The 24,982-nt window shown below is 36.5% G+C and overlaps 3 protein-coding genes across 3 annotated transcripts in view; all 3 read left to right on the top strand.

Moving 5' to 3' along the window:
* Nucleotides 1-7,279, top strand: part of rab3da (RAB3D, member RAS oncogene family, a) — a 12,463-nt gene extending 5,184 nt beyond the window's left edge. Inside the window, exons 3-5 of the mRNA XM_024290084.2 lie at nt 3,716-3,834; nt 6,398-6,522; nt 6,607-7,279. Of these exons, the coding sequence (XP_024145852.1) occupies nt 3,716-3,834; nt 6,398-6,522; nt 6,607-6,794 (432 nt within the window). The 3' untranslated portion in view covers nt 6,795-7,279. The remainder of the gene's footprint in view (nt 1-3,715; nt 3,835-6,397; nt 6,523-6,606) is intronic.
* Nucleotides 7,280-7,621: 342 nt separating this feature from the next.
* On the top strand, nt 7,622-12,121 carry tspan34 (tetraspanin 34). The gene is made up of 8 exons (XM_024290083.2): nt 7,622-7,690; nt 8,637-8,727; nt 9,120-9,332; nt 10,195-10,269; nt 10,344-10,451; nt 10,604-10,738; nt 10,821-10,913; nt 11,672-12,121. Exons 2-8 carry the CDS (start codon nt 8,671-8,673, stop codon nt 11,726-11,728), a joined length of 738 nt encoding a protein of 245 aa, XP_024145851.1. The 5' UTR covers nt 7,622-7,690; nt 8,637-8,670; the 3' UTR covers nt 11,729-12,121.
* A 7,806-nt stretch (nt 12,122-19,927) lies between these two features.
* On the top strand, nt 19,928-21,399 carry dand5 (DAN domain family, member 5). Its single transcript, XM_024290221.2, has 2 exons — nt 19,928-20,786; nt 20,978-21,399. Exons 1-2 carry the CDS (start codon nt 20,322-20,324, stop codon nt 21,251-21,253), a joined length of 741 nt encoding a protein of 246 aa, XP_024145989.1. The 5' UTR covers nt 19,928-20,321; the 3' UTR covers nt 21,254-21,399.
* Nucleotides 21,400-24,982: the final 3,583 nt, after the last annotated feature.

The following is a 24,982-nucleotide window of genomic DNA, read 5'->3' as shown; positions in this document are numbered from 1 at the left end:
AAAAAAAAAAAAAACGGTAAAATTAATAATTTCCTCTGCAGCCCCATGCCAATCGATCCATGGACCAGTACCAGTCCGTGGCCTGATGGTTGGGGACCACTGCTTTGTTCTGTGTGGTTAAAATAAAAGTTTCATAGTAGTTTACTCAGTTAGCAGCAGTGTGAAAAACAATTATCATGTTAGGAACAAAGCACACATCCCTGTGTGGTTCACCTTCAGCAAATGGCAACTCTTTCACATGTGCAAAAAAAGGCAGACAGTAGAGACAACAGGAAGAGAAACTGACAATGTTTGCCAAAAACCTATTATTTATTAACATAATTGTATTAGTACCGGAATGTGTTTTTCCACCAAGAATGCTGCCCAGTACGACATCATTTTTTTTATCTCCGTAGTTATATATGTATTAAAAATGCCAGTTTTTGGATCATAAACCCTTACAGGCTTTACTTCCATCTATTTTAACTTTCAGGTTTCTTTTTATATTAATGTAAGTCCTTGACATTGAAATCTACATTTTAACTTGGTGTTGATTTTGAAAAGTCTTATTCTGATCATCTTTTGTGAATTCTATAGTGGTCTTTTAATTATGATTATGCCCTTTCTAGCCAAAAAAAATGACGTTTTCTGGGACAGTTCCTGCAGAGTGGCAGTCGTTCATTAGAAATTTGCCTCTAAGTTGTGGGCGGGACTGCTGGCAAAGAGCAACACCATCCCCCGTTCCCCTCCCCCTTGGAAAGAGCTCTGAGCAAAGAGCGTGTGGCCCACCCAGCTTATTTTCTATGTCCTTTTTTAAATTTCACATTTTCGTCTCAACCGGATTTGAATAAAGAAATACTTAGAAATGCCATTTTGAGCTTAATTTTTGATGAGAAACACATGTTAAAAACATTAAAAACATAACTGTCGATATAATGCTGTTTTCTAAAAAACAACAAGCACTTTTGGTTCCTTGGTTTGTTTTTTTAATTCTATCATACAAGATTGGTTTGTTATTGATGAAAGCCATTAGAACGTGATTATAAATGTTTATTCCGAGTCAGCACTGTAGTTTACTTTAGGTAACTGATAGTGTTGACTTGTAGATGAGAGATTTTACAATCAATGTTCAACAAAAGCAGCAGAGGGACTACAGCGTTCTATTGTGTCCTCACACAAGCAGCTCTTTATCCTGGTCCTCATTCCAAAGTTTGTCCTCTTCCAAGTAGCTGCCCGTCATGAATGTAAACTCATTTTTCACACTCTGAAGTTAATGACAGTTGATGGTTAACATTGTCCCCAGACGGCGGGCTTCATGAAACATGCATGAATGTGCTTTCTGTGCAGCGGAATGACACAGGCACGGATCTGTTCCTGAATGTTGGTGTTGGAGCGCATGAAAATCTGAGTTTTTTTCCCTTTTTAATGAAGGAAAAGAGAGAATCTGATGGTGTGACAAAGAACAAACATTGCATCTTTGTGTGTCTTCTGGGTGTGGTGATGGAGGCGGCTGATGGGAGGGGTCGCTTAAGGTTCAGCAATGATTAACATTTCCTTTCCTGTCCTGTTAACCATTTGATTTCTTCTTAAGGTTCATTTTAATATTTACTTTCAGCATTTATGTTTTTTTACAAACACATCAGGCTGCAAAATTGGGATAAAATAACATTCACTAAACCATATTTGGAAAAAACATATAATTTTTTTTTGTAGTTTTTGTCTCTAAATTTGTTGTCAAACAGTTTAGACCTCCTTAGTTCATTAGTTTTTCAGCTCCTCTCAGAGCTTTCATAGTAGTAAATCTTTTGTCCTGTATTAACTTCAGCATTTGCCTGACAAAATGTACAAAGGATGTCATAGGCAGCTTCCAAAGTGTTGGAGAGTTCAATATTTTAGCCACAAAAAAAGCTTCATCCATCACTCTTCAGTCACTGCTATCCTGCTGATACATGGCGACCTGTTGTTGTCACCAAACATGCCTCTGTGTGTTGAGACCAAACATCTCCATCATTGTTCTTCTAATGGTTCCAAACAAGCCAAACTTGTTTTTTTTTTGTTTCTGCCACTTTAAAATGTTAACATCTGCGTATTTTAAATCTAAACATCTTTTGATCTATAATAAAAGCGTTCCCAGTACTCTTTATATATATATATATATTTATAGTGTAAATCAAGAAAACACAGCGCTGTTTTCTAGGACATAGTTTTTGCACAACGTCAATAGTTCAAAAGAAATTCAGCTGAGTTGTGTGCAAGCCCCGCCCCCACTTCCCATCATCATTGTTACAGCACCTACCCCAACTTAACAGTAGAGGTGCAACAAAAATGGCGAGCAATTTTGGAGATATTTAGCTGCAAAGTGTTGAGCCAGCTCAGAAGAGGAAAACGAAGACGTACATAGATCTATTTGTCTACAAGTGGATGCATCCGAGTGGAGCCGCTGTAGGTCCTATGTCACTGCTATGACCTTTTTCCAACTGATTTTTCATCTACTCCTGATTCCCAAACATTTGAATAAAAAATAATCCACAGAAATAGAATTTTAAGACTAATTTTCTTTATATATGTCCTCTATCATGAGGAAAACACTATGAGTACATGCTAAAAACACCAAAAAAAACCCAATCTCCATTGGAGTAGGTCTTTAATAAAGGGACTTTCTCTAAGCATCATAGGTTCCAACCATCAGCTGGAACCTCGTTTTTCAGAAGAGCAGCAGCTGTCGTTCTGATTTTCATCTGCTTTTTATTATTATTTTATCTTAACAGTAGAGTGATAACTGTTGGGAAACGACCTTCATATCTCTTCCTGTGTTGATACTTCAGATCAGCCAAACGTCTGCACACCTGAAGATGATCAGTTAATCAAGAACATTTGATTAGCTGCAGCTGCTTCTCTTGATTCCCATGTAAAGTGCAGGACCCAAACACAAACATGAGCGGCACATGCTGGAGTCAAAATGACAACAGGATGCCATCCAAGTTACAAAAAAGGCTTCTTTATAGTAATAATTAAGATAAAAGAGAGATGTTTCTAAATAATTAATTTTCTTTTCTATCCCAGATAACTGATATAATAATTTAGATATTTCTACCATTAGATGATAAAGTTGCTCACATCATGTCTATTTGTAAAGAAGCCGAACTAGATTTAACACACTTGGAAAAAATTAATCCTCAGCGTGTTCCAAATTATTATGCAAATTATATTTTTCTGTTTTTTGAAATACTCAATGCAAATGACAGTCGGCATCATTTTCAAGTCACAAACCATTAGAGTATATATTAAATGTTAATGAACAAACCTCCTAAAGATAACCTTATATTTTTCAAAAACTCTAAAATGGACTGTTAATCATAAGTTTTTGTTAAAAATCCAAGATTTTCATTCCTTCTCCAAGACATTTAAGACATTCTGTTTCACACTTTTCACCAGAAATCCTTTTTTCTTTCCCATATTGTTTGAAGATGTTGGTCTGCTTGATAATGTGAAACATCCTTCTTTTTCCTTCACCTGACAAACTGATTATCACAGATTGATTTCAGTGATCCAAAGAGCCCTGAGACACAACATCATCCACGACGAGTTTAATTGAAAAACAAAAGAATTTGATCTTTTTGACACTTAGAATTTGGAGCGCACTGTGTACAGGACAGAGGTTATTGTTTGCCAAACACCAAAAGTAAGAACCCGTTTAGCAGAGTTTGGAGCTCACAGAGGACCGCTGTGTTTGCAGGACACAGCAGGACAGGAGCGCTACAGAACCATCACCACAGCCTACTACAGAGGAGCCATGGGATTCCTGCTCATGTATGACATCACAAGCCAGGAGTCGTTCTGTGCCGTCCAGGATTGGTACGTACGTCTTATGGGAGAAATGCTAGATTTATACAGCTATGATTATATTAAAAAGTACAAAACTTACAGGGAAATAAGTATCATTTTGGTCAGTATGACTTAGACACAACATGTTTACTTCCACCTTACAGTTCAGTGCATTTAGCATTATATGTTTTTGAAAGACTTTCAGTAAATGTTCTAGATTTATCACAGACGGCTTGAGTTCAGAGTCGAGGTCCTCAGGTTTATTAACATACTTTGACAAAAGCAATCTAACTGCATTTTATCACATTGTGACAAAAAAATCACTGAAATAAGGTCGAAGAATAAAATGAAGGAAAGGTTTTTATCAAACTTTCATGACTAAATGCTGACATCACTTTACTGTTGAAGAATAAGCAACACAAATGTCTTTATTTCCTTAATACACAGCAGCTGTTGAATTGAGTTCAATTATATTAGGGATGATTGGCAAGTTAAACACTTAAAGGTTGCAATTTAACAGGCTAAGGAATAAAATCGATCATTTTTAGGCAATTTAGAGTTTTTAAGACTTTGAAGTTAATTGATGCAAAATCTTTGTCTAGTTGCTAAGGATGCAAATTGAAACGCGTACCAAAAAATTCTTATGGAAAATGACACTAGTAGATATAAAAAAAAATTATCTTCCTCAATAAATCCATTAAAAAATGAATGGTGATTAATCTCACTTTTTGTGTTGTGATTAATCACAATTTATCACAATGTTTTTACGAGGTAAATTTTGTGACAATATACAAAAACGGGCCAGAGACCATTTTTGCTTCATTTGTACTGTCTGAAATGTTTAACATTTATAAAACATTAACTCAGATATACCAGAAGTGTAAGTTGTGTACACAAAACCCATAAACAGCCAGATGAGCAGAACTGTAAAGACTTTAATGTCTGCAGTATTACCTTAAAAAGCAAAGATGCTGCCATACAGCCCTAAAAAACAAACATTGTGTTTCTGCACTTTAAATTAACTTATCCCAATGTCCGGGTGAATACTTGACTCTGATTGGCTGCTGGGTGTGGATGCACAATATATAGATGCACTCCTAAAAAAACTGTTCTATATCACTGCACTGGTTTCTTTAAAACAAACTTTTCCTTCATGTTCAGTACAAAAACAAGCGGTAAGAGGTGACCTTTCCCTCTGAACGTTTTACTGAACACATTGTGAAGATCCGTATATGTATCGCTTTCCTTCGCTGCTGCAGTCAAGAATTGTACCCGCTCAGTAACGCAATGTCGTGTCGTGACAATGTGCCGAACCACATAGGAAATAGTCCGCTTTCTCTGAAAACGCTATCTAAATTAAAAAAAAAAAGATTAAAGTACTAAAAATCCATTGAATATTTATATATTTTTTGTAAGTGGGATAATGTCCAACGAAGTGCGGATTATCAGAAATTAGTGGAAGCTTCAACCAGTGGAGGACAGTTGCTTCACAAAGTCAAATGCGTTAATAAATATTATACCATGGTCTGGGTGAATACTCGATTCTGATTGGCTGCTGGGTGTGCATTAAAAAGTGATAATGCACAGTAATAACGCACACCTAAAAAAGAAGTTCCGGTCACACAGACCAAACGTTCGATATCACTGCGCAGGCTTCTTTAAAACACATTTTCCTTCATTGTCTGGACAAAACAAGCAGTAATGGATGAACTTTCTCTCTGAACTGATGCTTTATTCAACTTATTGTAGCGACCAGCATTTATATTCCTCTCCTTTTGTAAGGTAAATTAATATTGACAAATTAGTTATTCTCCTTCTAATAAAACACCACTCGACATGAAAGGTGTAGTCTTCTGTTTCACCACAAGAGGGAGTTTCTCATTTTAGAGCAGCTCAGAAGAACGAACCTGCCATGAAATGAAACACAGACAGAAGCTGAATATGTTCTAGCTGCTCACTGAAGGATTAACGTCAGAAAAAGAAGAAAAATATCCTAATTTGTCTGGGTCTTTCTTTCAAAACAGCGACACTTTACCGCTGCAGTTGAGGTCTGTAACGGCTTCAGGCTTCATGCCGTGTTCCATGTCACCGTGACAACAAACCGCATCACGGATGATCAAATAGTCCGCTTTTTGTGAAAAAATGAGCTAAACCAAAGAAATAACAAAAATAAAGTACTAAATATTGATTAAATATTTATTCATTTTGTAAATGACCATGGTATAAGCGGGATAATACCCTCCGAAGAGTGCATTATGAGAAATTAACGCACTTCACGGAGGCAACCGTCCGACGCGAAGCGGAGGACGGTTTAGGCCTCCGCGTCGTGCGTTAATTTCTCATAACGCACACTTCGTCGGGTATTATCCCTTACTTAACTAACTAAAAAAGAAAAATGAATACTATGCATTAATGTTGAGAGCCCTATTTATAGATAATACTTTTTCCTTATACCTCAACAAACTGGTTCTCCTCTATCGACCTCCTAAATCTCTCCAAATGTCTGTTTTGGTGATTGTGAGTCTAAACTGCACGTGTGTGAGGATGCTGCGAGTGAAGGTCAGATCCATCTCAGATGTTGCTGCGTTTCCAGGGCAACCCAAATCAAGACGTACTCGTGGGACAGCGCTCAGGTGGTTCTGGTGGGGAATAAGTTGGACTTGGAAGAGGACAGACAAGTCCCGACGCAAGATGGCCAAAGAATAGCCACGGAACTGGGTGGGCGCTCAAACTCTTTGTCTGCAAGAAAAGCCAAATCAGTTTGTCCATTTTAAATGTCTCTTTTCTCCTCTTGCTCCACAGGCTTCCAGTTTTTTGAGGCCAGTGCTAAAGACAACATCAACGTGAAGCAGGTCTTCGACAGGCTGGTGGACGTCATCTGTGAGAAGATGAACCAGAGCTTCAACGGTGACGTCAGTCCATCAGTGAGCCAAAAGGGGGACGGGCTGCAGGAGCAGCCCCCTCAGAGTCAGGGTGGATGTGCATGCTGATTGTAGGAACAAGGTTTCTTGTCCCCAGAGATATCCAGAGAAATATATATACATTTGTTTCAAAAGCTGCTTCTTAATTTATTTTTCTCGTTTTGCTGTGATCCCGAAAAGCTGCAGCTGTGCATTCTCCTTTCAGCATTAGCAGATTTAGCTGCACAGAGTGCAGTGGGAGCACTTGTTGGAACTCATAAAATGCCACTCCATTTGTGTCATGTCGCCCCCTTGTGGTCTGTAAACAAAATGCACCATTGTAACTTCAGCTCTTATTTTTTCAGCCAAAAAGTCAAACATACTTCAACACTCAGGTCATTCACATCCCCGGTTGACTGATGTCAGCGGCTACTGACCAAAATTTTTTCTGTTTCCAAACAGTTTCTCCATTTTCAATGTTTTTTTTTTGTTTGTATTGTTGTTATTTCATGGTGGTTTGGTGATTCCTCTGCTGGGTTCATCACACAATCGAGATTAAAAGACATAAATCTAAACATCTTGTGTCTTTATCTGCTTCTATAAAATCCCTATATTTTTTTTTCTAAAAAGTATGATTAAATCTATTAATTTATCTTTTTTATATTTTTATTTTGGTGCAATTTAAATTATGTCAGACTTTCTGCCGAGTTTTCCTAATTTTTAGTTTATGTGCCAAAGGTTTCATTTTAGAATATTGATCGTAAAAAGTTGGATTGTAAATGATTCTGTCACGACTTGGGTCACCAGGAAACATTTCTTATCCTACTATCGGTAAAAGGAGTCTTTATGGTCAAACTTTGTGACGTATGGAGGTGAACTCCTGTGTGACTGTGACAGCCGGGAGAGGATATAAGGAGGCAATCATCAAGCTGTAGAGCAGACACTCCTGAACCATCAGACATCAGTGGACACCACTGCAGTACCAGGTATGTATGTCAAGCTCTTTTATACTTCAGCTTAAATATCCAACAAAATCTCACCTTCACGTGGTTTGATTTAAACTCTTAAGAAACTTAAACGATTTAAACTGTTTTCACAGAATACATTTGAACTCCATTGTCAATTTTAAACCTACATTTTTTACGTTTTTGTTGTAAAATAATGTGGTATTTAGGTAAAATGGGATTATGTAAAGCTTTCGAATCAGCTAAACACTTTTAACATTTTTAGTTAAAAAAATTCTTAAAACATCCCGTTAAAGAGCACACACAGACATTTTATTGTCTTTTGGAAATGAGTTCACACAGATAAGCTAAAATAGGTTTGATAAGGAAGAAAAAAAAACATACCAATAAATATCTAACAGCTCATTTATCAGGTTCTGGGAACAAGCCGAAACTGTGTTGTGCAAGATTGGGGTCAAAGGTTTATGTGATGGAGCGTTTCTGTACACTAAGGAAGCCTCAGAGGGTCATATGATTTACTAGAATGGAGTTATAAACTCCTCACTTTAGAAAGATGCTTGAACTCTTAGATGGATGATGCCACACCTCTCCATAAAACTATGTAGAAAGGATTTATTCAAAGATAACAAAGTAGATTTATATCCTATTGGATTATATAAACTGAGATATATTGCAAACAATTCACACTCAAACTAGATTAACCTCTAAGAAAATTTACATTTGTAAGGTAATTTTAGGAAAAATCATTTTTTTTTCTGTCATTTGTTTGACTTTTAGTGTTTATCAAAGATTATCTGCCTTCCTGTTGGCCACTTTGGTCAATGAATAACCAGAGCAAATGCAGTTTGAACCACACTGCTTGTACTTTCAGTCCATTTCTGTCTGACTGGGTAAAAGAAGATCACGAGTTCATCATTTTTGTCCTGATCTTTTGTCTGAACTAAAAACTTTTGTTTTGTTTTTACAGTGTTGTAAAAAAAAATAATAAAAAATCAGCCAAGATGTGTTGCTCCGGCTTTCTCAAAGTGATGATGTTCATCTTCAACGGCGGCATCTTTGTAAGTTTGTTGTTTGAACTTTGCTCTCCTGTATTTCCTTTTGTACTCAAAACATACAAATTAAATATATACTTGATTATTCTGTCAAATTTCAGCTATAACCAAAGATGTTTTTTTGAGTCTGAAACGAGGAGAAAGGAACCATTTAGATACGGCTGTAAAACCATTTTCTGCTTTAGGAGAGCGGAAATGTGTTCAAAGTAAATTATTTATTTTATTATTCATTTTATCTTTTGCTGTTCGTTTAATAATGTCTGCTATATCAGCTTATAAAAGTCTAACGCAGTTCCTCCTCCTCCTCCTCTGGTTTCTCATTTCACACCATTCTCCATCAGCGACGTTATGGAGACGTTTGAGAGGGATTTTTTAACGCTTCCTCTCGTTCCCTGCAGCTGGCAGGTGCTGGTTGTTTGGCGATGGGGATTTGGTTGAAGGTGGACAGCGGTTCTCTGCTGGGGTTACTGGAAGGCATTGAAGACGGGGACGGGCTGGACCAGCTGGTCCATGTGGCCTACGTGCTCATCGGCGTGGGAGCTGGTCTGGTGGTCATCGGCTTCCTGGGCTGCTGTGGAGCCGTGAAGGAGAGCCGCTGCATGCTGCTGACGGTGAGTTTTCTGGGTTTGGTTCAGAAGATTGAGTTCTGGTAAAGACTTCTGTGTACCATGGAGAGCATGTGTCAAAGTCAAGGCCCGGGGGCCGGATCCGGATCATTAATGGCCTGATGTCATCTTTTTTACTAGTATAATTTTGACAAAACATATTTTTATGAAAGTTATTTAAGGTTTAAGTTGATTTATGGTGGAATAATATTCCTACCTTTTTATTATTTAAATTTATGCTATATAGTTAAAGTTTTTAAAATTGGCATTCTGATAGTTTTTCAACTATTTTGGCATTTACTACGACTTTTTTAGGCTATTTTGGAGTTTAGGGAACATTTCAGCTACATGCTATAGCTGTTTTGGCTAATTTAAGCCTTTTTTAAGTTTTTCAGGCTGTTTTAGAGTTAGGCTAATATTTTCACGGTAGCTGTTTTGGCTAATTTAAACTTTTTCTGTTGTTTCTTTTAGGATATTTTGAAATTTAGCTATTTTTTCAGCTACATGCTAGCTGTCTTAGCTAACCTAAGTTTTCATTTTTTATTTTTTTAGGTTAATTTGTGATGTAGCCAATATTTTAGCTGGTTATCAGCTTCAGTGTTTTTAACTATCAATTTTAGCATGTCCAGCTATCAACGTTAGCATCTTTAGCAGCCAAATTCAGCTTCAGCATTCACACTAGCATCACATATACTATACATCTAGTTCATATTTATGTAAAAAAGTTATAGTTTTAAAAAAAATGTTTTAGAGTGTTCAATAAATGTTTATTCTAAGGTGTGTTTTAGATTTTGTCCCCTTGTGTGATTGAGTTTCCCAGATTTAAGGGGCTGCAGCCGTTCTCTAACTTCATCTTCTCCTCCTCCAGTTCTTCATTATTGTGCTGGTCATCTTCATCGTGGAGGTTGCAGGTGCCGTTGTGCTGTTTGCTTTTGACGGATTGGTAAGTTTGTCAGTGGCTAAAACGTTTAAACCTGTAAGAGTTTAAAGGTCTGACTAATATTGTATCCATGTCAGGCTGATAAGATCCTGAACAATGTGGAGAACGAGGTGCGGTCAAAACTTCAGACAGAATTTGGCAGAGATGAAAGTCTGACTTCAGTCTGGACCTCCACCATGGACCGGGTACAGTATTTTTACACTTTGAATAAACCTATTTGTTAGAATAACTACAATGTAGTTGTAGAATAAATCTTTTTAGCAGCAGTTTCTTTATTACCCTGTAAAACAAGATAAAGAGAAGGGTCAGGAATGACCATGTTCCCGTTTCGTTTCAGTTCAAGTGCTGCGGCTACAGGAACTACACGGATTTTACTGACTCCCCTTTTAATATTGGCACTGGAGGGTATCCAGGGGCATGCTGTTCCGAGAATGTTGAAGCCATCTGTAGAACAAGCCAAGTGGAATCGTCGGTAAGAAACTGAGATTTTCTTTTAGAAATTTTTTTCTGTCCTGTAGTCTTATGCTCATCACCAACATGGATTTGTGCTGCAGGACATTCCTGGCTGCTTCGAGAAGCTGAAAGAGTTCCTGGAGGAAAACGCTCTGATCGTTGCAGGAGTGGCTCTGGGAATCGCCGCACTCGAGGTAAAAGGAAACAAATTTGCAATATAAGAATATTTTTCTGAGTATTTTCTAATTTAAACATCCTTAGCTCTTATTCTTCTCGTTTTTCATTTTCATTTGATTTTACAAATATAAAAATCTGGACCTGTTTTACTTAAATATGAAGACATTTTTGGGAAAGTTCAATTTTTCATCATTTTATATAAAAAAAAGTTTGAAATAATCTATTTTTCAAGAACATTTTATTTTTTAGAGATTCTTAGCGCATATCTAGCTCACTTTTCTTTTTTAATGGTTTAAGAAAAAAAAAAACAGCCTGCTTGACCTGTCTGTCAAACTGTGTTTAAATAATAAAATATTTTCTGGAAAAGTTCAATTTTTCTACATTTTCTCATAAATGTTCAATAGACAATGAAAGTTTGTTTCTTAAAGAACGTAAGCAAAAAGTTTTGGTTTGACACTTTTAACTGGGATTAAAGTAAGATACAAACATAAATTAAATTAATTTTTAAAGTCCTCCACCCTGTTATAAGAATGACTAATGTGTGATTTCCAATAATTTGCTTCCTTCAGATTATTATATTAAGAGTTGAACAATTTAAAAGTCTGTCTAAAAAAATCCCTAAAATGAATTGAATCTTATAGATTTTCATATGTTTGTTTTGTTTTAGTCATGAAATAAATTGTTTTCTTTTTTCTTGGAATCAGAACTTTTGTAATTTTGCAGATTATTTTCTACATTTTTTTAAATAATTTGCATTTAAACCTCTTTTTTCCAGATTGCTGCCATGGTGGTCTCCATGATTCTGTATAAGAAAGCCGGAAAAAGGGATTAAATCCATGATGTGGAACGACAACTTTAAAGCACTTAATTGCTGAAAAATAGGAACTTTCTGCACATTTACAGTTTTGTATAATTTCCACAGGTAGATAAACTCGTCTGATGCTCCACATGCATCCAGACCTAAACTGTGAGAAAAATGAATGATTTTGTTCACTATTGAACTGTGTTTGTCCACATTTATTTATACTCGTTGAAGTATTTGTTCACCTGATCTCATGTGTGCTGATGCATTTGATAGAAATATGTCATGAAGCACAAATGGTGACTTTTGTGTGAGTTGTTTAGCATAAATCTGTTGTTATTATTATTGTACATTTATTTTTGTATTTGTTGATCATGTTGGGACAATAAATAACAGAACCTTGGGTTATTCTGTAAAATACGACATATTGTTGTCTTTTTTTAATGCACATTTTTTGGTAAAAATGTTTAATTTCTACAAAAGTTGGGATTAAAAAATCTAAAAAACAAATTTTAATTTATTCCCAAAAGGATTTTTTTTGCTCTTATCATTTAGAGATACCAGAACGACTCAGATATCAATGAGTCCACACCAAATTGTATTATTTTCTTCCAGATTTATCCCTGTATTATATTTCTCCAATATTATTTTATCTTTGAGACATTGTGGCTCATAAAACTGGCAGCTGTTAGGTATGTGTGTGGACAGACTTGTTTTATCATCACATTAAGTCTTGTATTTAATTGACACAAAATAAAGAATTATAGACAAAATTCTGCTGCTAAGCACTAGAATTCTTGCAGTGTCATGATTATCCCGTGTGCCAACTCATCAACAGTAACTCAAACTAGAAAAGTTGCATTACCTGAAATAATAATAGTGAGAATGCTTTTTACTGAATATTGTTGCTGGAGATGCTGAACGTTTTGATACCAGGACAAAGAATTTGAAGAATTTCTTTAAAATAATTGCAAACATTTTGAAATATGTTAAATATAAATATACCAAAAGTACAAGAATGAATTTTCTGAACGTTTTGATACTAAACGTGCATTATTTGCACACAAACAGTTTGAAGAATTTTGTTAAAAATGGTGAACAGCTTTAAAATGCATAAAAGGTATGAATACAATAAGTACAAGCATGAATGTCCTTAACATGCTGAAATGTTTATATCAAGCTTGCATAGATTTTAAAAGTGCACAAAGAATTTAAATAAATTCTTGAAAAATAATTGGCAAAACTTGCATAAAATTAAGAAAAAACATAAAAGGTATGAAAACCAAATGTACAACAATGAATTTCCTGAACGTGCTGCACATTTAGACACCAAACGTGTATTATTTGCAGAAAGTGTACAAATAATTTGAAGAATTTCTTGAAAAAAAAGCACAATAATGTGTGAAATTTTAATTAAATGTGTAAAAGGTTAGAATACCAAAAGTACAAACACGAACATGCTGAATGTCTTGATACCAATATTGCATTTCTATGGAGCTGAATAATTGCACAAATTGCGTAAAATGTTAAAATATGCAAAAGGTATGATTACCAAAAGTATAACCATGAATATCCTGAATATGCGGAACATTTTAATAGGTTTCAAAGTGCACACAGTTTTTGAACAATTTTTCATTTCTATGGGGATAAAAACGATTGTATCAATTGCGTAAAATGTTTTAAACCGCAAAATATATGAATACCAAAAGTACAGGCAGGAATGTATGGAGCTATTTTGAGGCCATAAATATTTGAAACCCCAAAAATGTATAAAAAATGTAAAATGTCCAAAACTTTTTCCTATTCTGAAATAAACTTATTTATTTTCAGCTGCAAATGTTCTGTTTTTTTTTAGGTTTCAAAACTCTAAATTTCAATTTCACAATGTATTTTTCAGTTATAAATCTTTTTTCTTTATTTTTTTTGCTTTCAACCCTTTTTTCATTTTTAAATCTGAAATTTTCCGTTTCCAACTTTTGGCCCTGTTGTGGCGTTTTGAACGGGCTAGAACAGAGTTTTGTACGGAAGAGGATTAGGGCCATGGAAGAAAAAAAGAAGGCGATGGAAAATTCTGACTTTAATCTCAGAATTCTGAGATCAAAGTTGGAATTCTGAGAAAAAAGTCAGAATTCTGAGATTAAAGTCAGAATTCTGAGAAAAAAGTCAGAATTTTCCATTGTCTTTTTTTTTTTCCATGGCCCTAATCCTCTTCCGTAGTTGTAGGCGTGATTTATATGCAATAAAACTCTGTTTTTTAAACCCATCCTGAGACAATTTCAGACTATGATAGTACAGACAAAACAGCCATTTTTTGACCGTAATTATTACAGTTCTAGGAGTCGGTGAATGCACCGGGACTGAAGTCACCCCCCTCAACGATTTTGATTGGTCCTTCATGTTAGCCACGCCACAACGAGGCCAAAAGTTTTGAACTTCAAAGTTTCTGATTTGAAAAAGAAAATAAAGAGGTGAAAGGCATAAAAAGATTTGAAACTGAAAAATATGTTTTGTAATTAAAATTTAGATTTTTGAAACCTAAAAAACAGAAAATTTTAAACTGAAAATAATTACGTTTATTTTAGAATAGCAAAAAGTTTTGGATATTTTACATTTTTTGGCCAAACACCAATATTTTTTCCAAAATGTTCTATTTGAGTTTAAAACATTTATGCCCCCAAAATAGCTCCATAGAAATGTCCTGAAATTGCTGCATATTTTGCTTAAGTTTAAAAAGTGCACAAAGTTTTTGACATATTTGAATAATTTACCATTCATTTTGAACGGGGCTAGAAAAAAAAATAAAAAATCGCTTATATTGCATAAAATCTTAAAAACAGTCAAATTTACCAATACTAAAAATACAGGCAGTAATTTCCTAAATGAGCAGAACGTCTTGATGACAAGATTACTGAAATAGCACACTGAAGTGTGAGTTTTTATTTCCCAAAAAACGTATGAAAAGGAGCAGGAGAATCACTATAGTGTGAATGATGTGAACGCGTTAACAGTTTAATACAGCAACACACTAATACAGCAAAAATGTAACACTGCAGAACATTTTCTATAGTGTTTACGTCCATCATCTAACTTCAATGTAGGACCTGCACAAAGTTCCACTAGTGGTCATGATGGGTTAGTCTGTATCCTCTGGAATAGGGGATTATTATCAGAACAGTTTATAGGTTCTATTTAAAGGGTTCACAAAAAGGCTTTAATGGCAGAAGTCCTGTTTGTGACGTCTGACTTTTATCTGTCAGGTGTCAAACAAACAGAATTGTTTTACGGTGGTGGTGCGTTTTCCTCACAGAGGAGGCTTTGGTTTGACTCAGAGTTTGCATGTTCCCCCCTCCATGCATGTGAGGGTTTTCTTCAGACAGCTTCCTAATGATGCAAAAACGTGCTTCAGAGGTCTCTCTAAATTGTCCTTTGGTGTGCATGTGAGCGAGGAAGTGAAGAAGGTAACAAACTGAGAGGATGGAAGAAGTTCGAGATCAAACTGATAAGAACCACAAAGTAAATTGTCTATGTGGAACTAAAGTTTGGAACAGGTTAAATAATGAGCTCAAACAAGGATTATATTCATGAAGATGTATTAATAAACGTCACAATATGAAGAGTGTTTGAATAATTCCAAATACTGGAATGTGATGAAATAATCAAAACTTCTTTAATTACAATCCACGAGTATTACATTATGTGATCTACAGTAATGATTACTGTAATGAGCTGCTGAGTTTCCGTACTTGATCTGAAATATGTTGATTAATGGATTAATGTTGTTACGGTATGTGTTCTAAACAGTGATTACATATCAATCAACTCAAGTGAGAATCATTGACACTTACAGCAAAGATGTAAGAATTCTTTGAGAGAATAATAATCAATAAGATTTTTTTTACTTGATTTTCAATTTGAATGGATGATTAATATTAAATGATGATCACATGATGTGTGATGCAAAACTGTAAAATGAAGTAACTTTTCAAGCAATCAATACTTGAGTTTAGTTAATAATCACTAGATTTAATGAATCAACTGTAACATCATTTAGTCTGTTTTTTCTTAATCGACGAATTTGATTATTTCTGTATGATATTTGTTTGATCTTTGCTTGAAATCAACCAAAAAAAGGATGTGGTCCTGCAACAGACTGGCGACCTGTTCAGGGTGTACCCCACCTTCGCCCAACAGTAGCTGGATAGGCCCCAGCAACCCAGTGACCCTAAAGCATATATATATATATTTATACGGAAAGTAAAATATTGAAAGCTATTTAAGATGATTTTATTCAAAGTTATGTTACATATTTAAAATTTTAAAAATGTAGTTTCAGTGTGTTCTAGAGATGTTTAATTGTTCGGGCCGCGACCTAAGGTGTGTTTTGGGTTTGGGGCCCCTGTGCGGTTGAGTTTGACACCCCAGGCTCTTAAGGGATTCGGGGGGATCTGAAGATTGATGGATGCTGAATTTTTTTTCTAATTTTTTTTAACTTCTGGACCTTTATAAAAAAATAGAAAACCTGTCAAAATCAGTCTAATTTGTTGCCGTTTGTTTTTAGTATCTTGTTGTATATCACCTCATTTGTATATATATATTGCTGTTCCTTCTGTGAAATATATAGAAAAACTGAGATTTCCTTGGTAGTCAAACATAATGAAGGCCTTCATGTTTCCACGTACGTTTCTGCTCAGTGGCCGGTCTGCTGGGATTGCTGCACATGTGGCGGCCAATTAGTGCAGTTAGTTCAGGTAATGAGGTTGGACCTGTGCACTAAATACTCTCAGTGGAAGTCAGCTGGATGCAAATGAACGTGTACTTTCCGTCAGTACAGTCCTGCCATATGGTCTTAGTTCAAATGAGCTGCACCAGGTTAATTTGGTACATTTCACTTTACATTAGCTAGTTCTGGTTCTACTGAGTGCAGGGAATGTGGGAGTTAAGTCATTGATATGCTGCCAGTATTTCATTTCTTGACTTGTTCCGTCATCAACTGATAAGGTTTTTATGACTGCGGTAAAACGACGTCTGAATAGGAGCATGTGACTGTCTTCTTGACTTTTGTTTTCTCCACTGTGTGCATCAATTTAGGTCAACCAGGGCCAGCTTATCATTATCATGTTTTTATACATCTTTCTCTAAAGTGGTTTATTAATTCACTTCGTCAAGGCTTTATTATTGCGACCCCATAGCTTTCGATGACACGCAAAGCTGCTCCTGCCAATGTCCACTGGTTGCCTAGACAACCTAAAAAGATTTTAGCCCTCATTTCCATTAATAATTCTCTTTTTTTCCTTGTTTTTGCTCTCGTGAAGAACTTTAACCTTCACAGAAACCCTTCACTCTGTGACCATGCCATAAAAACATCAATAGTTGAATAATATATTCGTTTTTGTTGGGTTTCTTTTTCTCCGTTAGTTTCCTCAGTGCTCTTTGACTTAGGGGGTTGGCTGCTTCTCTATAAATAAAGTTGAGATCATCTGTTATCTGTTAATAGTTCACCAGTAAGATAGCAACGTTCCAGAACGTGACGTGGTGGCTTCATTTTATGAAGTTGAAAACATAATCTTCATTGTGTATTTATGAGCTTTTTTCCAGGGAGAGCAGATGTATTAGTTAAAACTGTTAGAACCTAGTTTCACCACTCATTATCTCTATTTTTATTGCTTTGTACTTTGATGTCTCTTTAGGGCCTCCGTAGTTACAGAGCACCTCAAAGTGCAGCACATAAAATAAAATAATAGTAAAATAGTTGTCAAAATAAAAGTCACTCACACACAAAAACAAACAGGAAAAACACAGCATGAAAAACTAAACTATCAACAAGATGAGCTTAAAAGATTAGTGTTTGCTGCTTAACTAAATGATTTGTTCCTGAGGAGCTCCAAGATTATCCATTTCATACTACCAAAAAAATATATATATATATACATTGAACCTGAAAGAAAAACAGGGAAATCAATATAATTGGTAACGCTACACTTGTTAACTTAAAGCATAATGATCTAATTAAACCAGCTTATTTTTTCACGTCACATTTTACTAACTTGTAAAATTTCTTTCACAATAATATATAAGCTCAATACAACCCACAAGGAAAGAATCTGCATCCTGAAAGTCGTAATTGACTTCATCACATTTACTGCTTAGAAAACATGGAAGCATTTTTGTTTTCCACTTCCAGGTTCAAACTCGAGTTTATCTGTTTGTCTGGAAGGACTGCTGTTAATTATGAACATTCTTTTGAATCCCATGTACTGTTAAGTAACTTGGGACTTCTTGATTTTGGCTTGAATCCAGGTTTAATCATTTCCTGTTTGAGTTTTATTAATTTTAGTCTTTTTTTCTTTAAAATGAAGTCAACATTTGTCTTTAAAAAATCTGAAAACAGTTAAAAATGTAAAATTAGGAGATACACAAATATACCTAATTACAAGAGTTTATGTTTTTAAACTTCTTTTTATTTACCTTTTTAATATTTCTGTTTCTGATCACCTTTTTCCTCGTTTTTAGAAGTTTATTTAATGCAATTTCTACATGTATTTATGAGTGTCAGCTCGGATTATACAAAAAGCTCAACCAAACAGTTTGATCTATATCTATATTAAACTTAGATAAAAACAACATTATCATTATTGGTCAAACGGGAAAGGTATTGAATAGTTTGTAAAAAGCGCCCTCTTGTGGAGACAAATGTGCTTTGCTTCTACAATGAAAAAAAAAACCTTGGATCAAATAGCAGAAGTTCTTTAATATGTTACATTTAAAATTATTGGATAACATCAAATTGAAAAAAGAAACAAATGAAAGAACTCTTGTTTATTGATTCAATGTTTTAAAAGGGCTCTTTGGAATATTAATAAAAGCTAATCTCTGTAATTTTGTGTTAGTGATGGCTCTGCAGATTTACAGATTTTTGGGGGGCTTTTTAAATTGATTTTGTGCCAAAAAAATATAAAAAAAATTAAAAAGGAAAATAAAATAAAAAGAAAAAGAAAAAAAATCATTAGTTTTTTTTAAAATAAAACATTCTGTTTATTTTCTTTGTAGATTTTGTGCATTTGATTGTAATAATTGGCTGTTTGCACCGTGGGTTGAGAGGAAGACCATTTCATCTGTGCTGTATGTCATGTATATTTGACAATAAGGCTTAATTGACAAGAAAATAATTAGTCTGAAAATTGTAAAACAAACTAATTTGCAGTTAATTTATATTACCTATACAGTGTAAGATTATGTTTATGTAAATTAAATACTGTGCAAAAAATAGATTTACCTGCTAACATTTTATTATTCATAGTTTGCACACTTGCTTTGAGTATAAATGATGTCAAATTTAATTTACTGAAACAATATTTGCATAATTTCTTCAAATTCCTCTGCAAATTATTATTATTTTTTTGTTTTTTCCTTAAGTTCTTTTAAATGAATCCAAAATGTCTAATTTTAAATTTTTATTTTACATTTGACTAGATCCACAAGTTTGAACACTTATTAGGTGAAAAACAGTGGATTGTTTATTTATTGATTGGTTTATTTCTCCGTGACAGGGCACATTGAAAGCATAACTGCATTGTGCCAGAATTAACGTAGAAGTTATTTTGCATTTGTAGTCTCTGGACAGATGTTTAAAATTTCAACCTAAAATATTAAATCAACAATAAAAAGCACCATAATAATCAATTAGAGCACATACAAACATTAATAAAATACACACATTAAGAGTCAATAAAATAATACAAAAATGTAAGTTTGAAATAAAATCTGGTTTAAATAATTTCGTTTTCATGCTTTTCTTGAAACAATCACCAACATTTCTTTAGGTTAAAGTAACTCTTGCATCTTCATACAACTAACTTCAACCAAGCAGTAAATCTGGGAAACAGAGGAGGAGCGCAAACACGAAAAAGCTTTAAACACTTCCCGCCGCAGCATTGTGAAGCCTGCAGCCCGTGTGTGGTCACGTCGCGGGTGACGGGGCACAGCGAGGTCTAATGGCACGGCGACCGGGACTTGGAAGCTGCTTGTGGGAATAAATGAACAGGACACGGCGTGTTTACATAGGAAACATAAACTCATCATTGCTTTACAATAAAAGGTAACAGGAACACCTGCCAACAGTTGACTCAACAGCAGGCTTCCTGGAATTGTTCAGAGGGACTCGGCTAACTTGCCAAGAGCTTTATAGTTTATTTCTTCTGCTCTTTTAAACATGGATACAAGACTATTAAAAGTAGATAATCTGTATTAAAGAAACAATCCAATCTAACAAATAGAGTTTTAAAGTTGTGCTGCAGAACTGCATTAACTTCCAGTTTTTGCTGATTTGTTTCCTGATTTTTTTAAGTTTTGGAAACCAGATTTACCTTCCAGGTACTTTTTTTTTTATGACTGTGTTTACGACACTTACCTGAGACACACTCTCATCCACAACCTAAACTTGTAAGTTTGGTGTCATGTCTGATCCGGTGTGGGAATTGTGACACCTTGTTTGCATTTAAACGCGGGTGAGAAGCGACTGCATAAAAAGGATGCCTCCGGCTCAACATCAAAGCACCGACAGCAAGGTTGCCGTTTGGAGCCTTGGACCACAATCAGCAGCACAGCTTCAGCATTCATCAAAGACATGGCTATCATCATCAGATTTCTTTTTTTCTTAACTCTGACCTCTACAGCGCTTTTGTTTCCTTATAACACTCTACGAAAGGTGGAGTTTGAGTCATCTGGCAGCGGCCCGAATGAACCGGTTCAGGGAGTGATTAAGGTGGTGCGGCTGGACCCAGGTAGCATGAGTCCCTCAGAGTTCTTCAGAAGAGGACTACCCCATAGACGAGCCCTTTCCCCTCGCTCCCGACTGCCTTTCCCTGACTTCCTGTCTCGTGGGCGGCCAGGTTTGGCCCCGGCGCCACGGGCCCCTGTAAGTCCGCTCCATAATCTGAGCCCACAGAGCACGTCGGAGATGGAGCTGAAGATGAAGAAGAAGCAAGGACTCCACATGTGGCAGAAAGTTCTAGATAAAGGAGACAAGACGACGCTGCCGGTTAACCTGAAGGATCCCAAACAAAGCTGTGCTGCTGTGTCTTTCGTGCAGGTGAGTGTTTGTTTTATTTCTCCGGATGCCAGAATCTCTGTGAGATTTAATTCACGTGGCAAAAACAATCAGCAAATGTCCCCCCCTGTTGACAAATGTTTACTTTCCAGGGATGATTAGAATGATGTTTACTCGTAAAGCTGCTTCCATGTTTATCTGAAACCTGACCGCCGCGTCTGTCCTCCCCCCAGCATGTGACGGCAGATGGATGCCAAACAGTCAGGGTGCACAACAAGCTGTGCTTCGGCCAGTGCAGCTCGCTTTTTGTCCCGCCCCAGAGCGAGGTCATGGGGCCGGGTCCCGGGACCGCCCCCTGCTCCCGCTGCGCCCCTGTGGAAGCCCGCACCGTCACCGTTCCTCTGAGATGTGGGGCCGAGGTCCGGGAGAAGCGAGTGATGGTGGTAGAGGAGTGCAAGTGCGAGACGAGTCGGGAGCAAAGGGGAGCGGAGGCCGCCACACACCTCTAACTGGATCTTTGCCGAAATCACTTCTAATATCCAAAAAATCTTTTTAAAACTAACAAATGTTTATTCATTTGTGCGTAGCTTTAGATTTTTTTACAGTCTGGACATTTTCAGACCTCAGAATGAACTCTGGTGGTTTATCCCACCACTGACTGCTGACAAATGACCTGTTTAAAGTCATGCGATTCTCTGTTATAACAGATGAAGCTGTCCACACTGGATTTGAAATCTGTTTAGATTCATCTAAACTTTAACTCTTGGTATTAAAAGTCTGTTTATTCAACACATTTTCTGTTTGTTTATTTAGTTTCCCTTAAAAATGTTTTTTAAAAGTTCAATTGAACCCAAGAGCATGATCGCCGGTGATTTTCACAAAAGTATTAAGATGATTTTCAATATGTTGCATTTGTGTCATGGGTGCCTGGTAGAGCTGGGTGATACCGAGTATCAATCCAATACTGATCCAATAGCAGTCAATATTCCAAATATCAATACCAACATCAATGTTTTTTGTAAATGCAGTGGATGTGACATAAAATTCAAATTCTCAATTATTTTTAAGTTGAATGAATGTTTGTTTTTTGATTTTTTTTGGGTAAGTTTCCTTTTTTTAATCAATAAACTCAATAAACATGAAAAACAGAATCAGGACAATATTTTTAACATTTTTTAAACATTGAACAAATGAAAAAAAGTAAGTAAATATAAATATTTTGGTATTTCTTACTCTTTAATAGAAAAATAAAAATAGGTAAAGGTAGTTTGTATAAAGTCTCATTAGTTGTCACACACCTAGGTGTGCAAATTTTTTTTTCCGCATTTGACCAAACCCCTAAATGCTGAGAGTCAACCAGGGAGGCACTAGGTCCTGTTTTTAGAATCAATAGTTTAATTCAGTCTGGATTTGAACTCCTGACCTTTCAGTCTCAGGGCAGACACTCTTCCACAAGGCCATTGAGCTGGTTAAAACAACTCACTATTTAAATAGAGTGGAAACAGGGTGAACAATGCATGCCGCCTGCTTGCTCTTTTTCACAGGACTGGCGTTTGTGATGAGGAACCGACTCAGCTGGGTTCTTTTTGCAGATACAGAAATGTTTCAAACAAGACTTTAAAAATTGATATCTGTGGGTCGGTTTCAATCTAAAAGTGATACCATCGATATTTTGGATCAGTCTGCCCAGCACTATAGTATGTGGGTAAAGTCTCACGTGTTCCAGGAATGGGTCAAGTCTCAAGTATCGTTATTTTATTTATTTTTCAGTAATTTTTGAGCATTTTATTTAAAGATTTTCCTTTTATTTGCCATTTTGCTACATAAACCACTGTTGAAAATAAAATAAAACTACTTTAACGTATCACTTGTTGTCATATTTTGATCTATTTTTTATGAAAAATACTTTTTATTGTAAAAATTACCCGTCAAAAGAGATGATGTAACTTTTTAAAGCGAAAGTGTTCTAGGGTTAAGCAAACTTCTGGAGGATTTTCTTTCCCCACTTGCGTCCGAGCCAATATTTTATTAAAAAGCCATGTTCCTCTGACTTTTAGCACACGGCACTTACATGTGAAAGCAGCAAAACTCCAGAGCAAACGAGCTATTGAGCGTGGGTACTTAGCAGTAAGCAAACATAATCGCTCCAGCATGGACTGCTGAATTATGTATAGGAGTCACCTATTCTCATTGCTCAATGCCTTTTCAAAAGTGGTTGTGGGAATTTGAACATCCTTCACCACAGATGCACTTGAGCGAGCGAGCATGTGTGATTATGTGCGTCGGAGCTTTTTTTTCCAATTAGGGCCCATAAAAGCTATTATTCATTTATATCCTGGCACCTGGGCCTGGTAAAGTGAACTCATCCCACACACCCCGACGTACATTCCCAGAGGAGCTTAAAGGATGGGGGGGGGCTCCTTACGTTGCCTTGGCATGCGGTCAAAATAACTGCTTAGATGGTTATTTGTATTCACGCGGGTTTTTCTGAAAAAACTCCGCTATAGGGGGCTTGCATTGAGTCGGTTGGATGCCATTAGCATGTGATTAGCATCTCGGGTTGATGGCTATATTTCCTGAGATTGATGGGACAAATATTTGTCTAGGTCTTAACCGTGGAAAAATTGGGGGCCATTTTTAATTAGGCTCTTGTGTCTGAGAAGCGAATAGAAGCTCCTTATTTAAGTCTGGTGGGGTTGCACATTTAAAGTAATAATGTTATGAAGACTCTAAATCTTCACAAACATGGAAGGAGCAGAAGAACCACAACAGAGCGCACCACTTAGCAAGACAGATGTTAGCCCCCTTCCCAGTGTGGGATTCAGCAGAGCGCTCCTGTGGCTTTAAGGATGGCCTGGTTCCCATGGCGAGAGGAAAGAAGGAGCGAAAGAAGGAGGGCCCGCTGCCAAGTTCATCGCCTCAGGGATCAGATCAGCGTCACGGGGTGCTAAGTGGCCTAGTTAGCGCTTTAAAACACACAATGAGCTGCCTCCTCTTTCACTGTGTGAGCAGGCCTTTTAACTGTCAGACATGGAAATCCTCAGGAGATGGGACGGGGTCAACCTCATTTCAATCATCTATTACATTTTTTACTTTGCTCAAAGTTTTTGGGTAAGTTAGAAGCTAGATTTATTAATGCGGGAGGCTTTATACCAGTGACTTTCTGCACGTTTGTCAGCGATTACATCTATTTTAGGTTGTCAAACAGTCGTGAACTAACCATCTGAGCGGCATTGGAAGGGTGAGGCCTTCCAATGTTTCATCAGCCACTCGGGGCTCTGTTGGAGCTTAACCATGGTGATACTTTGGACCAGACTGGACTGCAGATCTGGCAGCAGCTAGAGAGTGAATGGGGCCCCTCATGTGCTCTCCGAAAACAAATCTGGATAATGGCGGGGTTTGCCAGACGGAATAAATGCACGTATCATTATGACTTGTTAATGACAAAACCAGACAGAGTTTTCTCACCTAAATGAGGACAGGGCTGTCGCGGCGATGCGAGAGGCGTCTGCTGCGCGGCTAACGTCCACCTCCCTTCTGACTCGGTGGTACATACATACTCGGTGTGTGGCGCTGGTCTGGACCAGCTGGTCAGAGCTGGCTCTGCAGGAGACGCTGCCCTGGGCGACGCCTGCCAGCCTACTGCTATTCTGCCTGGCTGCCAGCCCACCTGCCAGGCTGTCTGCTGGATACTGGGGAGAACAAAGATAGGTGTAGACTTATCAACATCAAAGTCTGTCAATGCAATTTTGGTATATTTGCAGACAGCAAGACAACCATTATTGTATTAAAATGGAAAAAAAAAGATACTGTCTGATTGACAGTAATTTACATTTTTCAGCTGCTGTCAGCTGATTGGTTCAGAATCCTAAAAGATTTGGTTCTTGCCTTAACAGATTTTTTTCTTCTGTGGTCGAGCGGGGACATTCCAATACTGCAGTTCCTAAATGTATCCGGCTCAGATTGAGGAAAAACGTCTTGGGTTCTATGGATTCCACAGGTATCAGTAACCTCAGAAACCAGTCTGTGAAAATATCTGGGATGTGTTAAACAATAATCCAGATCCCCATCCTCTTTAATCTCACATCTGCTGAATACTTTAACCATAATTAAGCAAATCAGAGGCTGACACACAAAATAATGGGGTTTTCTTTCCATTTTCTGAACAAAAGACTGGAATCATTCCTTTGGATTCATGAAGATGAAATAAGAAAACTGTAAAAGTCTTTAATTTTTAC

The sequence above is a fragment of the Oryzias melastigma genome, linkage group LG1 (genome assembly GCF_002922805.2).
Source record: "Oryzias melastigma strain HK-1 linkage group LG1, ASM292280v2, whole genome shotgun sequence".
Lineage (NCBI taxonomy): Eukaryota > Metazoa > Chordata > Actinopteri > Beloniformes > Adrianichthyidae > Oryzias > Oryzias melastigma.
Note: the sequence above shows the minus strand (reverse complement) of the source record. Positions and strands in the feature narration are given on the sequence as shown.

Excerpts from the sequence above, each read along its gene's own strand:
- tspan34 (XM_024290083.2), top strand. The coding sequence starts at position 8,671 with ATGTGTTGCTCCGGCTTTCTCAAAGTGATGATGTTCATCTTCAACGGC. Across the intron at positions 10,270-10,343 it reads TGTTTGCTTTTGACGGATTG|GCTGATAAGATCCTGAACAA; the intron begins GTAAGTTTGTCA and ends TATCCATGTCAG. Across the intron at positions 10,452-10,603 it reads GGACCTCCACCATGGACCGG|TTCAAGTGCTGCGGCTACAG; the intron begins GTACAGTATTTT and ends GTTTCGTTTCAG.
- dand5 (XM_024290221.2), top strand. The coding sequence starts at position 20,322 with ATGGCTATCATCATCAGATTTCTTTTTTTCTTAACTCTGACCTCTACA. Across the intron at positions 20,787-20,977 it reads CTGCTGTGTCTTTCGTGCAG|CATGTGACGGCAGATGGATG; the intron begins GTGAGTGTTTGT and ends TCCTCCCCCCAG.